This window comes from Ahaetulla prasina, chromosome 1, assembly GCF_028640845.1.
Source record: "Ahaetulla prasina isolate Xishuangbanna chromosome 1, ASM2864084v1, whole genome shotgun sequence".
In the NCBI taxonomy this organism is placed as follows: domain Eukaryota; kingdom Metazoa; phylum Chordata; class Lepidosauria; order Squamata; family Colubridae; genus Ahaetulla; species Ahaetulla prasina.
Window position 1 is genome coordinate 153,923,816 of NC_080539.1, and position 14,993 is coordinate 153,938,808.

Genomic DNA, 14,993 nt, shown 5'->3' on the forward strand with positions numbered 1-14,993 from the left:
AATAAAATAAATTGTCCAATTCTAGCATTAGGTAAATATCTTCTCCCTCATCTTTCTCCCCACAAAGATATTCTTGTCTGAGAGGAAAGGGAAAAATAAATATGTAATATCTACGTCATCCTAAGAAGTATCTGCTGTAACCTAAGGAGGCTATTTAGTAGTTTATAATTCTAAATATAAATTTTAAGTCTGTCTTAAAAGCAGTCACAAGTCTGTCACACAGCAGCTTTCAGCAGAGAGAAAGCATTTATTTCTGTATCTGTAAATCTGAATTGCAAGTGTGTATTTAATGAGGGATTTCACCCTAGTAGAAGAAAGGATTTTCTTCAGGACCATAACAAAGCAAGAATAAATGATTTTATTATAAATCAGTTTCCTCCTTTCCTTCCCCATCCAACTTGTTATGAGAGAAAGACAGCTGTATCTATTTAAGTGGCCCCTAAAATGGAAGATAAGTTTAGTTTTGGTCCCTTTGGTAAGTCTAACAATAGAATCTATATTCTCTATAGACTTTTGCATGTATGAAATTATCTCAACTTTAAAATTTATGCAGAGTTTATATTAATAATAATAATATTTATTTTGTCAAGCATATATAACAGATAAAAGTATAAACATGAATTATGAATACATGAAATGGATATGGATAAAAAGGAACATTAGGACAGGGATGGTAGGCACTTTGGTGCGCTTATGCACGCCCCTTACGGACCTCTTAGGAATGGGGTAAGTTTAACAGTAGACAGTCTAAGGTTAAAGTTGTGGGGGTTTGGGGAAGAAACCACAGAGTCTGGTAGTGCATTCCAGGCATTAAAAACTCTGTTGCTGAGGTCATACAGTATTTTCTGCAATTGAGTTTGGAGCAGTTTACCTTAAGTTTGTATCTATTGTGTGCTGCTCATGTATTGTTGTGGTTGAACTGGATTTCCTTTTTACGTTTAGCAAATTACACAAATCGAAGCAGACATGAAAAGCCGAGCTGCTGTCTACAACAACATCAAAGGAAATCTTCAGAATCTGGAAAGAAAAACGGTGTATGTGTTTAGATAAGTTTTAATGAATTGCATTTTCTGTATGCCTTGGCATATTGACTTCCTATGATGATATCTTAACATGTTAGCTGCATTGGGAATATAGTAATACAGACAAGTAATATGGCCTTAATCAGGGAGTGGGGTTTTTTTTTTGGTGCTTTTGGGTCAATATTGATGATTTCTAGCCTCTCTGGACAAGTTGGGCGAGTTGCCATTGCCTGCTTCCTAAGGCTGAGAGAGGGTGATTAGCCTAAAATGGCTTCATGCCTAAATTGGGACTGGAATTCACCATCTCCAGCTTTCCAGCCTAGGGCCTTAACCATTACACCAAATTGTCTCTCTAATCAGCTCTTTAGTGGATCTGCATTAATTAATCTGTTTAAACAGAGTAAATAAAAGTGCCCATTTCCGCTAAGCTTACCATAATATAATGGCTGGATTTGCTTTAAGTTTGTCCAAAAATTCCTGGAAAACATTTTCTTTCTAATCATCCAATTAAGCATCTACTTAACACTTAGAAAATATTAGTGCTAGGTAAATCCTCTATTGATTTTTTCCGGCTTTTTTTTTCCCCAGAGGAAATCTTTTGACACGTACATTAACGGATATAGTGAACAAAGAAGACTTTGTATTGAATTCCGAATATCTCATCACTCTACTTGTCGTAGTTCCTAAGTAAGAAAAAGTTGGTTTTCCTATGGTTGGGCTTCATTGTAATACTTTTTAGAGAAAATTGTCTGTATACATTATGCCAGGGATGAAATCCAGCAGGTTCTGACAGGTTCTGGAGAACCGGAAATTTTGAGCAGTTTGGAGAACCGGTTGCGGAAATTTTCAGTAGTTTGGAGAACCAGCAAATACCACCTCTGGCTGGCCCCAGAGTAGGGTGGGAATGGAGATTTTGCGATATCCTTCCCCCAAGGGTGGGGATGGAATGGGGATTTTGCAATATCCATCCCCTGGCATGCCCACCAAGCCACACCCACAGAACTGGTAGTAAAAAAAATTGGATTTCACTACTGCATTATGCCAGTTTTGCCAGGAAAATTTCGATGCAATGAATTGATAGAAAGTCCTCTACCAACTAATGAGTTAATGGAAAAGGACAAGGTTTGAGAGTTTATTGCCTATAATAACATTCTCAGCTTAGCTTTGCTCGAATTCACACTGTGAATGTATTTACAGGTAGTCTTTGCGTAACGACTGCCCTGTTTAGTGACCATTTGAAGTTTAATGGCACTGAAAAAGTAACGTTATCAGTGGCCTTTGCTCTTGCAACCATAGCAGCCATTCCTGCAGCCACATGATCAAAATTTGGGCACTTTGGAATGTCAGATATTTATGACCGTTGCAGCATCCCACAGTCACACAATCACCATTTGTCCCTTTCATAACTGGCTTCTGAGAAGCAGAGTCGATGAAGAAGTTGGCAGTAAAATTGCAAGTTGTGGTCATGTGGTGTTTCACTTAACAATCGTAACAACCATGGCCGACAGAAGTGAGGTCGTAAGTCTGTTGCAGTCACATGTCTCGTTAAATGACTGCATCGCTTAGTAATGAAGTTGCTGGTCCCAGTTGTGCTTGTTAAGTGATGTATTGCAAATATGTTAAATTCCACATGAGAGATTCAAAATGCAGGTAGTCCACAGCTTACAACAGTTAGTTTAGCGACCGAGGTTACAACAGCAGTGAAAAAAGTGACTTATGAACATTTTTCACACTTACAACTATTGCGGCATCCTCATGGTCGTGTGATCAAAATTCAGACACTTGGCAACTGACTCATGATGGTTGCAGTATCCCAGGGTCATGTGATCAACTTTTGAGAACTTCTGACAAGCAAAGTTAATCTGGGGGAGCCAGATTCAATTAACAGCCATGTTACTAACTTAACTGCAGCGATTCACTTAACAACTGTGCCAAGAAAATGAGGCAAAAATCACTTACCAGCTGCCTCACTTAGCAACAGAAATTTTGGGTTCCATCGTGGTCGTAAGGCGAGGACTATCTGTACCACATTGCTTGCAATGAGGACTTCTTTATTTTTGAAAACTGTAGATGCTGCTTTTTCTTTGCAAAATAAATCCAAGGATGCTGGCAAACATAGAACATCTTTTGTTCACGCTTACTCCAAAGTAAAAACCCGTTGAAAGAACTGGATATTCATTAACATCACTTCCTCTCTGTCATCATATTACTAGTTGCTTCAGGTAGATTTAGAGAAATAGAGGTGAAGAGGGGGAAAAGGGGCATCATGGAATCCTTGCAGATAAGATCAAAATGCAATTCACTTATGTTATACCCCAAAAAGGGAACTTCGACGGTCAGGCCCCATCCATGGTTACATGACTGAGTTTTGGGTGCTTGGAATATGACTGCATTGGCAGCCATTTGCAATTCCCTACAATCACATGGCCACATGTTATCACAACCTCACACTTTTATCAAAACTGGGCAAACCCGAGCTGTGGTTCGCTTAATGACCATGGGGATCGCTTCTCAACTGCCACCCTCCCTTAATGATCACTGCAAAAAAAGTCACAATAATTTTACTATCACAATATATGACTGTAATGGGTCTATTACAGTCATACGTAGAAGACTTCCTACATGTGAGACTGCAAGAGCTCAGTATGGAAACTTCAGTATGAACCCTGAATTTTCACCTCTCAAATCTTGGGGTCCTGCACCATGCTCGAGTCCACTTTTGTCAACATAGTTGGGAAAACTATTTCGGGAGCGCAATTCAAGCCTCTTAACATCAGCTATTTACACTGAAAACTGGTTGATCCCTTTTAAAAAAATGAAATGGGGATCGGGCAACCTGTATTCTCCAGATTTTTTTGGGATCCAACAAAAGTATAAAAGGTGCAGCTCAAGAAGCTCAGTGCTCTCCCATTGGAGATTAAGCGGGGCCTAAAATTTTAGTTCTTTTTTTAAAAAAAGTTTCGGTTATGAGGTAAAATGGGTGCCTTGCAGAGTTTGAATAGTACGTTTCAGCCACTTCTGGAATTTGGCACAGGAGAGGCTGCCTAGAGCCTCAAGTGGATGGAAATTGAACATTCTTGTCATACAGGATCGATTTCCTTGTGGTCTTGCCCCCCATCCCTCCACTTATCAACTTGGCACTAAGATTTTCTGAATTTCTATAAAGAGAAGTGACAATCATTGTACTTAAGGTAGAAGTTCATACAGAGACACTGTACAAAATCTGTCTTGTTGCAGAACAAGCTATGTGCAATGGCAAAAAACCTATGAATCCCTCTCAGATATGGTGGTTCCTCGCTCTACAAAGTAAGTACAATTTTGGGACTGTATTGTTTCTCTTAACAGATTCCAACCTTTTCGCTCAGAATCGTTGGAAGTCAGGTAGCATGCAAGTATGAATATTGCAGGGGACCCTTGAAAAAACTTAAATGGGATTAGGTAGTGATGAGTCTCCTCTTCTACTAGAAATTTTGACAAAGAAAGAATTTGGATTGTGGCAAATTGTGACAAGAAATATCTCTTGTTCTCATTTTAAAAAGTATTAAATATTAACACTATCTCATTGAATAAAGCTTTAAAAGGTGCTGGGGAGGTTGTATTAAAGCTGCTGAGCTTTACCTTTTTGAGATTTCTTCTTATATAACAAGGTTGCTTTTTATTGGCAAGGAGAGGAGAGAAGGGGAAGGGAGGAGGGGAGGGGAGGGAAGGAGAGGAGAGGAGAAAGAGGAGGGGAGAATAGAAGAGAGACAAGGGGTGGGGAGGGGAGAAGAGAAGAGGAATGGAGAAGGGAGGGGAGTTTAAAGGGAACGTAGGTAGCAATTTTTGGAAAGTGTGTTCAGTTGTTTTTTGAAGGACCCAGTTCCTTCTGTTAATCAAATAAACTTAGTGGTGGTGGCTAAATCGAAATTTTAAAAAAAATTGTGTAACAATAGAGTATGCATCACAATATGATTGTGTAGATTAAGAAACTGCTGAGGGAGTAATTGAATCTGACAATTACAATTTACAATATGTTATAATTATGAACAATCATAATTACACTCTCGTTGTTGTTAATTGCTTTGGCACCTATCACGGAAAAGCAGGATAGGCTTTAGAATAACTGGGCCAACGTATTTGATTCTTGCAGGATGATCGCTGAAGACGCAGAGGGCGGGCTCTTCACAGTCACCCTGTTCCGAAAAGTGATTGATGACTTTAAAACCAAAGCCAGAGAGAACAAGTACTGCTTTCTTTCTACTTTTGTGCGAAAACCAGAATAGTTCAGGCTCTTTCTCCTGTTTTGAAATGAAATAAGACACATCCGTGCAATAATTTATCAGAGCTCTTGAATAATTTGCACAGGGCTGGATCCAAGGGTGGGTCTGTTTCCATCAGCAGAACAGGAAGGGGTGGCAGCAAATTTTTCTCTGCCCCCCATGAATCTTGAGGATGTAGGGAATGTCTACTATATGAATGGACTTCTATTTATCCTACATTATGGACACACCATTCTTGTATGTTTTAACCAGATTTTAAACCTGTTTTAAGAATATTTTCATAAAATGAATATCTGGGTCAACACTGAAGAGATAGAAAAGAGAGGAAGTTGGTTTTGAAATATCCATTTTACCCAAGTATTTTCAATGAACATAAATGAGGAATGGATGACAAATAAAGCAGTCTTTTAAAAGTTTTATTTTTACAATCATATCAAATAATTCATCCAATGTACAGTTATATACAATTAGTCGGGCTTGCCCAGTCACCACCACCCTTTTTAACACTCTTCCCTCTTCTACCTTCTTTTACTTTCCAAACCTTCCTCTCCTTCTCTTATCTACATCCGCTCCTCCCTCCACCCTACACCTTCCTTCTCCCTCTACTATCCCTCTTCCTTCCTCTTCTCCTCTTTCCTACCTCCTACTCTCTCTTTTCTCCCTCCTCACCGTTCTAAAATGGTAACTATGCAGACCCGACCCTACATTAATTATATTTCTTCAATAATCCCTGTACATTAACCATCACTCCATCTCTACCAAACCCCCCAATTCCCTCCCCTTACCCCCACCCCCACCCCGACTTCCCAGAACAAAATGCAGGGTATCAAAACTAACAATCATAATCCAAAATAATTCCTAAATTATAATCTCTAGTCACACCACACTTAGTCACACTCTCAATTCCCCTCTCCTTCAAAAATATATCTAATACAAAATATTTCCTAAATTTACTCATATGCTATTCGATATTTTTTTTATCTGATACTTATTTTAAATATAATCAATCCACATTTTCCATTCTAAAATATATTTTTCTAGTGTATAGTCTTTCAAGTAAGCGGAGATTTTTGTCATCTCTGCCAGATTTGATACTTTGAGTGTCCATTCTTCGATTGTAGGTAATTCTTCTTTCTTCCAATACTGAGCAATCAAAAGTCTTGCGACTGTTATTAAGTTCAAAATCAATTTAGTCTCTATAGCTGTATAGTCCATAATTATTCCTAGTAGAAAGAACTGCGGAGTAAACTTAATCTTCTTTTTCAAAATATTCTGCATGATCCACCATACTTTAATCCAAAATACTTTAACTTTTTTACAAGTCCACCATATATGGTAATAAGTAGCATCTTCACAATCGCATCTCCAACATTTAGCAAGATCTAATATGTGTTTCTTGTAAACAGGTAATGTCATTTTTAAATTGTTTCAAATAATGAAATACTTTCCTTCTCTTCATGTGAATTCAGGCCATTAACATTCCAAGATAATAGTTTAATTGCCATTATCGGTCAAGGAAACTTTTGGAACACCAGCCGCAGATCACATTTTACTTTAGGCCTTGCTCCTCCCACTGTTTCCGTTGTAGTAGTTGCCAGTTGTTGTTGTGCCTTCATCTCTTGTTCCTTGCGTTTAGCAGCAGCTCTTGTCAGCCTTTGTTCTTTTGAATCTAAACCCGTCGTAGGTATTTCCAACACTTGTAATAAATCTTCTTCCATCACAATCTGTTCTTGTACCTGCTTCACTTCTCTTTCCTTCACTTCAGCCTCCCTTCTTCTAGCTTCCAATGGGGGAAGACTTCCAACTTTTAATACCTCAACATAAAATTCTCTTGCTTTTCCAACCGTATTGAAACGATGTACTTTCCCTGCATAATATACTATTATACCAGTTGGAATATCCCATCTATATTCAATCTGATGTTTTTTAAGTTCATTCACCAGGAAGGCCCTTAACATTTTTGGTGGAATTTCCTTTAATATCAAAATATCTTGACCAGCAATCTGAATCTTCTCCCCCTTATATGAAGCTTGCAAAATCTGATTTCTCACTGTTCTGTTTGTAAAATAAATAACAACATCCCTTGGCAACTTTTTTTGCCTTGCTATCCAAGAATTCACACGATATATTTTATCAATTTGATAAGCCACATCTGCTGGACGAGCTGCTAATATCTCAGCAAATACTTCAGAAAAAATTTCCCTTAAATTCTCTTCCTTATTTTCTTTCAAACCTCGAATTCTAAGAGCAAATTCCATATTTCTATATTGTATCAAAACTATTTCATCCTCTGTTTTTTCCATTTTACTTTGAAATTCATCCATTTTATTTTCTAATTTTAAATTATGTTGCTTAATTTCTTCAACCTCCTCTTCCAATAAAATCACATTCGTTGCCAAACTTCGTACTGCCATTACAAATCCTTCTTTAACTTCTTTATTTCCCACTTGAATTTCTGATATCTGCTCTTTCATTTCAGACATCTCATCAGTTATTACTTTAAATTTTTCTTCTATAAAGCCTTTTAAGTTCTCTTGTAACGCCTCTAAATTCAATGTTCTAGTCTCTGCTGTATGAGCTGGAGAGGCACCAGCTGATAAAGTTCCAGAGCTCTTTGTTACAGTAGACTTTAATTGTTTGGCTGCCATCTTCTATAAAATTATTTATTTATTTATTTCCAACTTAATATTCACTTTAAATCTTCTTAACCTCTAAGAAACACAGTCTTTTAAAGCAGTATTTAAAAATCTCCCCTAGATTCTATCAGCAGGCAGCAAAGAGTTAAAGAGTAAAAGCAGCAAGTAACATGCAAATTACCAACTGCAGACGGCAAATGCTGAAAGTATCACTTTCGCTTTCCACTCGTTAACTTGTTAACAATTCGCCTCCATTTTTTTACTGTTTTCAAGCTTGTTACAAAGTATCGGGGAATCGGCTTGGCTACTTGCATAAAGTTCTCCCACTTTCGTTCTGTCCGGTATAATCCTTTATTGTCCAAAATAAATCTCGGCGTTTGGTCGTGATGATTGGTTCCGCCAAAGCAGAAGAATCCTCGGATCTGGAGCACTTCGGGTTACTGGAGGGAACTTAACCCTTCAAACCCCTTTTTTCTCAGGGGCTTTAGGGAAATTCAACCTCTGCCCTCAGCTCACCACCTTCTCCTTCTCCCGAAGAGGGGGTTTTCCGAACCGCTGGACAGCAGATTTAAGCTGTCCTAGCGATTCCACATAATCCAGAGGTTGGTGATCGTAAAGATCACCGCCATCACCTACGGTGCCAAACCGGAAGTCCAAATAAAGCAGTCTTAAATGCCATGGCTTTTTAAACAAATCTGATCACTTTCAAATGTTTGATGCTTACGTATCAAACCTTGAATAATCCTAACCCTAAACCTTGAACAATTTAGGGACTCGGTTACCTGAAACAGCCCCTTCTGCCAAATCACATTAGTTACAAACAGAAATTTTGCTAGTAACGCCACCACATGCAGATTTCCATGTGATGCTAAGTGAGAGAAGAGCTCTCTCAATGGCATCTTCTGTGAACCGGATGAAATCCCCCTCTGGGCTAGGTTTTGATTACAGGTAGTCCTCAACTAGGGGCCGGGATAGCTCAGGCAATAGAGAAGCCTATTATTAGAACACAGAGCCTGCAATTACTGCAGGTTCGAGCCCGGCCCAAGGTTGACTCAGCCTTCCACCCTTTATAAGGTAGGTAAAATGAGGACCCAGATTGTTGGGGGTGCAATAAGTTGACTTCGTAAAAAAAAAATATATATATACAAATAGAATGAGACTATTGCCTTATACATTGTAAGCCGCCCTGAGTCTTAGGAGAAGGGCGGGGTATAAATGTAAAACAAAAAAAAAACTTATGAAGATCACTTAGTGACTCTTCAAAATTACAATGTACCTCCCTGAGGACACTTGTTAGCCTGAAGTTCTGACACTCGCCCCATTCTCCCAGTCATGTGACTACATGTTGGGCTCTCGGCAACCAGCCTGCATTTTCAACTCTTTTTGGCATTCTGTACTCACATGGCTGCGTTTTACAATTTTGCTGAAAACGGGCATCAAACTTCTGGTTTTCAGCTAAACCAGCCCATTGTAAAGTATTAGTTCCCTTAATGACCATGGTATTTGCCTAACAATCGCCATGGAAATTGGGTCACTCACATGGGTGACCTGTTTTATGACCATTATGACCATGATGGGAAGTCTCCATTACTGTCATAATCATCACGGACTACCTGGTATCTGTGGGAGACACACTCTGCTTAGGCACACAGTGAAAGTGGACGAAAGCCTGCTTAGACTCGCAATTCTCATGCAAATATGTTTTGCATTGCTGCCTAATGAGGCGTCCATTGGGAGAGGCATCAAAAAAAAATATTTGGGGGTTATCACAAAGGAAAGGTTGGGGACCGCTGATACAAAGGAATGGGGCTTCAATTTGTCTTTTTGTGTTTTGATGACCCCACCCCCGCCTCCAATAGTGCCTCTGTAGCCTAAATCATCACTTATTTTGACTGAATTGAAACCACTGGCTCTCCATCTAACCAAACACACAGGTTGGCTGTGAAATTCAGAGAGGAAGGATAGAATATACAGCAAAATAAGAAACCTTTCATAACTTCAGCTAATGAGTCACCTTTTCCAGTCTGATGCATCGGCAGGGGCTCACAGAGCTGAAAATAAAGCAAGCTTATTAAGGATGACAAGCGCTCCTAAAAGCTTTGAAAATTGGTCTAATATGATTTACTCCCACATGGCCAAAATGTACCTTGTTTCCCAGCTAGGTTGTACCTTGTGGTTTGAAAGAACATTTGTGTTCAAAAGCCCAGGCAGGAAACAACTTTATAAAAGCCCACGTGATGAATGTCTACACTGATTTTTTTTAAGGTTCATGGTGCGGGAATTTTATTTTGATGAGAAAGAACTGAAGTATGAAAAGGATGAAATGAGGAAGTTAGCTTCTGATAAGAAGCAACAGTATGTAAGTAAACATCTTCAAGTTGTCCGTATTAACTTCTGTTCCCGACTTACTGACTGTTTGCTAAGTTACCACATGATCTCACTATTAATGGTTTGCCCTGTACGTATTCTTGGGATGATATCCAAGATAATTCATTATCTGAAAGTGTTGTTCACGCAACACGTTTAACCTGATTGCTGAATTAATCGAGCCATAATCCTGATGACTCATTGACCCATAAATTAATCAATGACCTAGGTTTGCATCCCAGGCTAAACAAAAAAATATATATATTAAATTTAATATATTGTGAATACCGCTATTATGTTTGTAGTTTATGTTTACAGGTCTTGTTACAGCTGTAAACATTTGGAGTGTGCATGTTTATGTTTGTGAGCCAGTCTGCTATAGTGCAGTGTTGGTGAACCTTTTTGGCACCGAGTGTCGAAACGGGAATGGCGCACGCACGTGTGTGCGCATGCCAGAAACCGGAAGAGCAGCCACCCAGTGCGCATGCACACACCGGGTAGCTGCTGTTCCTGTTTCCAGTGCACACTTGCGCTCTGGCCACCTGGTCTTCCAGTTTCTGACATGCATGCATGTGCAAAGATCAGCTGCCCGGTGCATATGCACATATCAAAACCCAGAAGATTATCTTCCTAGAGCGCACATACGCACTGGGCGGCTGCTTTTCTGGTTTCCGGAGCTCCTGTGTGCGTGAAGATCAGCTGCCTGGCACGCCAGAACCTGGAACAACAACAGGCGACAGCTCTGCGTGCCACTTCTGGCACGTGTGCCATAGGTTCGCCATCACGGCTATAGTGGTTAAAGCACCAGGTAAGAAACTGGGAGAGTGTGACTTCTAGGTTGGAGCTCAAAGCCAATTGGGTAACCTTGGGCCTGTCACTTTCTCTCAGTTCTAGGAAGGAGGCAAGGGCCAACCACTTTTGAAAATCCTTGCCAAGAAAATTACAGGGACTTGTCCAAGCAGTTGCCAAAGCCAACATTGACTCAAAGATGCACACATGCATACAGATGCGCACCCACACACACACACCTCATTAGGCATAAATCAGTGCAGTTTCCTCTCATAAACATAGTTTTTAAATACGGTATTATATGTAGTCCAGAATAATACTCTTGATTTTCTAAAAGCGGGACTTTGCAATGTCTTCCCTGTGAATGGATGTTACCTAATGTTGTTTGTTTAATATGGCCACCCATCTTACACAAATAACTCCGGGCAGCATATAAGGACTAAAAGCATACAACCCACAAAATACAAGCCCCAGCACCCACAGATAAAGCAATGACCCCACTCTCAACTAGTACTACTCCCCCCCCCCACAAATAACAACAACAACGGACGTCACATAAACCTCCTGACCCAAATGCCTGGGGAAATCATTATCCCCTGAATGCTGAACAGAATGCAATCCAACAGACACCATTCAAATAGGTTGGCTAGTTCTTCTGCAAGCTTTTCTCAGCCAGAGGTAGCACCACGAACTGTAGGAGGCTTGATAACTTGAGTCACTGGCTAATATCACATTTGCCCCATTTTTGGAGGACTTGGATTTTGAGGGAGTGAATGGGTAACTGAAGCCTGCACAAACCTTATTTTGCATGAAACCCTGCTATTGCTGAATATTAGCAGTGGTGGGATTCAGCCAGTTCGCACCACTTCGGGAGAACCGGTTGTTAACTTTCTGAGCAGTTTGGCAAACTAGTTATTGGAAGAAATCATTAGGGCAGAGAACCGGTTGTTAAATTACTTGAATCCCACCACTGAATATTAGTGAAGTAGAAGTGGAATTTGGGGGCATAATTGGAGGTTCCGAAGGCCATAAAATAGGATTGGAGGTATATGCAGCCCACAAGTGACAGGTTTCGCATGGATGTCAAATTCCTGCTATGTCAACTCTATTTTACCTACCAAAGAGTTGTTTTTTAATCACTGAATGCTGAATCAGATTAGCAGCAACTTTGCTGGGCGGGGCCAGGAACCACAATTAGCCATTTGGGTTAGGTATTGTGGGACCATGACGATACCTAAATGTAATTAAGAAAGCGGATTTAAGAAAGCGGATTTTGTTGCTTCTCAGATATTTGATATTATTTTGTGAAATTTTCAAAAAATTGGGCCACCAATTTGGAACCTTGGAGAGTTACACTTATAGTTCTTTTGTTGTCTAATACCATATTTTACTCATTTAAAGGGTCCTTTGTTGAGATGGTTGAAGGTGAACTTCAGTGAAGCATTTGTGGCTTGGATCCATATAAAGGCACTAAGAGTTTTTTCAGAATCTGTCCTCAGGTAAACAGATGAAATTTCATAGGTTATATTTTTTTCCTAAAGCCAATCGGAATCTCCATTCAATCATTACATATCCTGGTTGATCAGTTTAACTTCCTCATTGATTATAAACATACTTTGGTGGTAGTCTGCGGAGTGGGTTCTTAAACATTCCAGGAATAAACAGACTATAATTAGGCAAAGGTTGTGATAAGAGTTAATAAGGAAAATAAACAATCTTCGATGCAGTTTAAGACTTAAAAAATTCCTAGTCACAAACAAAAGCAAAATGAGGATAGTTAGTAGGTAAAGTAAAAATTCCTTGCGTTGCATTCCTCTGCTTCCACTTTTAACCTCTATTGCATCTGTTCAAGGTATGGATTACCAGTGAACTTCCAGGCAATGCTACTTCATCCTAATAAGAAATCTATGAAGAGGTTGAGAGAAGTATTAAATGCAATTTTCAAGCATCTGGACGAAGTAGCGGCAGCCAGCCTAATGGACGTAAGTATTCCATTTCGGGTGTCCCGCCTAAGGATGGAGATGGCAAACAAGGGCTGAGGGAAGCATAGAGCATAGGGCAAAATGTGTAACGTGTCCTGTTCTCCGACCCTTCCCCTTGTCTCATTTTTGACACCACCTTCTGCCTCCCAATCAGGAGGCTGTTGAATTTTATTTATTTATTTATTTATTTATTTATTTGATTTTTATACCGCCCTTCTCCCGAAGGACTCAGGGCGGTGTACAGGCATAATAAAACCGACAATACAATATACAGGTTTAAAATACGATTTAAAAAACTTATTAAATTAGCCCAGCAATTAAAATTTACCATACTAAAAAACCCCGTTTAAAATTAATAAATTCAACATTTAAAAACCCAATTTAAGCCAGCCCCGCGCGAATAAAAAGATGAGTCTTGAGTTCGCGACAAAATGTCCGAAGGTCAGGTATTTGGCGTAGACCCGGGGGAAGCTCGTTCCAGAGTGTGGGGGCCCCCACAGAGAAGGCCCTTCCCCTGGGGGCCGCCAGCCGACATTGTTTGGCGGACGGCACCCTGAGAAGTCCCTCTCTATGGGAGCGTACGGGTCGGTGGGAGGCGTGTGGTAACAGCAGGCGGTCCCGTAAGTACCCAGGTCCTAAGCCATGGAGCGCTTTAAAGGTCATAACCAACACCTTAAAGTGCACCCGGAAGGCCACAGGCAGCCAGTGCAGTCTGCGCAGGAGCGGTGTTACATGGGAGCTACGTAGCTCCTCTATAACCCGCAGCTGCATTCTGGACTAACTGAAGCCTCCGAGCGCACTTCAAGGGGAGCCCCATGTAGAGAGCATTACAGTAATCCAAGCGAGAGGTAACGAGCGCATGAGTGACTGTGCATAAGGCATCCCGATCAAGGAAGGGGCGCAACTGCCGAAATGGTCTTCAAACGACAGCCGGTCATCCAGGAGGACACCCAAGTTGCGCACCCTATCTTTTGGGGCCAGTAACTCGCCTCCAACAGCCAGCCGCAGCTGCAGCTGACTGAATCGGGGTGCCGGCATCCACAGCCACTCCGTCTTGGAGGGATTTAGCTTGAGCCTGTTTCTCCCCATCCAGACCCGTACAGCTTCCAAACACCGGGACAGCACTTCAACAACTTCATTGGGGTGGTCCGGGGTGGAAAAGTACAGCTGAGTATCGTCAGCGTACTGCTGGTATCTCACCCCGAAACCACTGATGATCTCACCCAACGGCTTCATGTAGATGTTGAACAGCAGGGGCGAGAGAATCGACCCCTGTGGGACCCCACAAGTGAGGCCCCTCGCGGTCGACCTCTGCCCCCCTGTCAACACCGTCTGCGACCGGTCGGAGAGATAGGAGGAGAACCACCGATATACGGTGCCTCCCACTCCCAATCCCTCCAACCGGCGCAGCAGGATACCATGATCGATGGTATCGAAAGCCGCTGAGAGGTCTAATAGGACCAGGGCAGAGGAATATCCCCTGTCCCTGGCCCTCCAGAGATCATCCACCAATGCGACCAAAGCTGTCTCCGTGCTGTATCCGGGTCGGAAACCGGACTGGAACGGGTCTAGATAGACGTCTTCATCCAGGTGTTGGGGCAGCTGTCGCGCCACGGCACTCTCTACAACCTTCGCAACAAAGCGAAGGTTGGAGACTGGACGATAATTACCCAAAATAGCTGGGTCCAATGAGGGCTTCTTAAGGAGGGGTCTCACCACCGCCTCTTTCAAGGCGGCAGGGAAAACCCCATCCAACAAAGAAGCGTTGATAATAAACGGTAATAAATCATTTAGAGCAGAGATGGGTAACGATGGCCCCTTTATGACTTGAGGACCCAGATTGTTGGGGGGGCAATAAGTTGACTTTGTAAATATACAAATAGAATGAGACTATTGCCTTACACACTGTAAGCTGCCCTGAGTCTTCGGAGAAGGGCG

The 14,993-nt window shown here is 41.1% G+C and overlaps 1 protein-coding gene across 2 annotated transcripts in view; it reads left to right on the forward strand.

Annotated features, from left to right (window-relative positions):
• The window catches only part of ATP6V1C2 (ATPase H+ transporting V1 subunit C2), a 33,464-nt gene that overhangs the window by 17,044 nt on the left and 1,427 nt on the right, over positions 1–14,993 (forward strand). For both annotated transcript variants that reach the window (XM_058178480.1, XM_058178488.1), the window contains 7 exons: positions 943–1,034; positions 1,611–1,709; positions 4,260–4,328; positions 5,152–5,244; positions 10,183–10,276; positions 12,475–12,572; positions 12,926–13,055. In XM_058178480.1, coding sequence (XP_058034463.1) covers positions 943–1,034; positions 1,611–1,709; positions 4,260–4,328; positions 5,152–5,244; positions 10,183–10,276; positions 12,475–12,572; positions 12,926–13,055 — 675 coding nt within the window. The remainder of the gene's footprint in view (positions 1–942; positions 1,035–1,610; positions 1,710–4,259; positions 4,329–5,151; positions 5,245–10,182; positions 10,277–12,474; positions 12,573–12,925; positions 13,056–14,993) is intronic.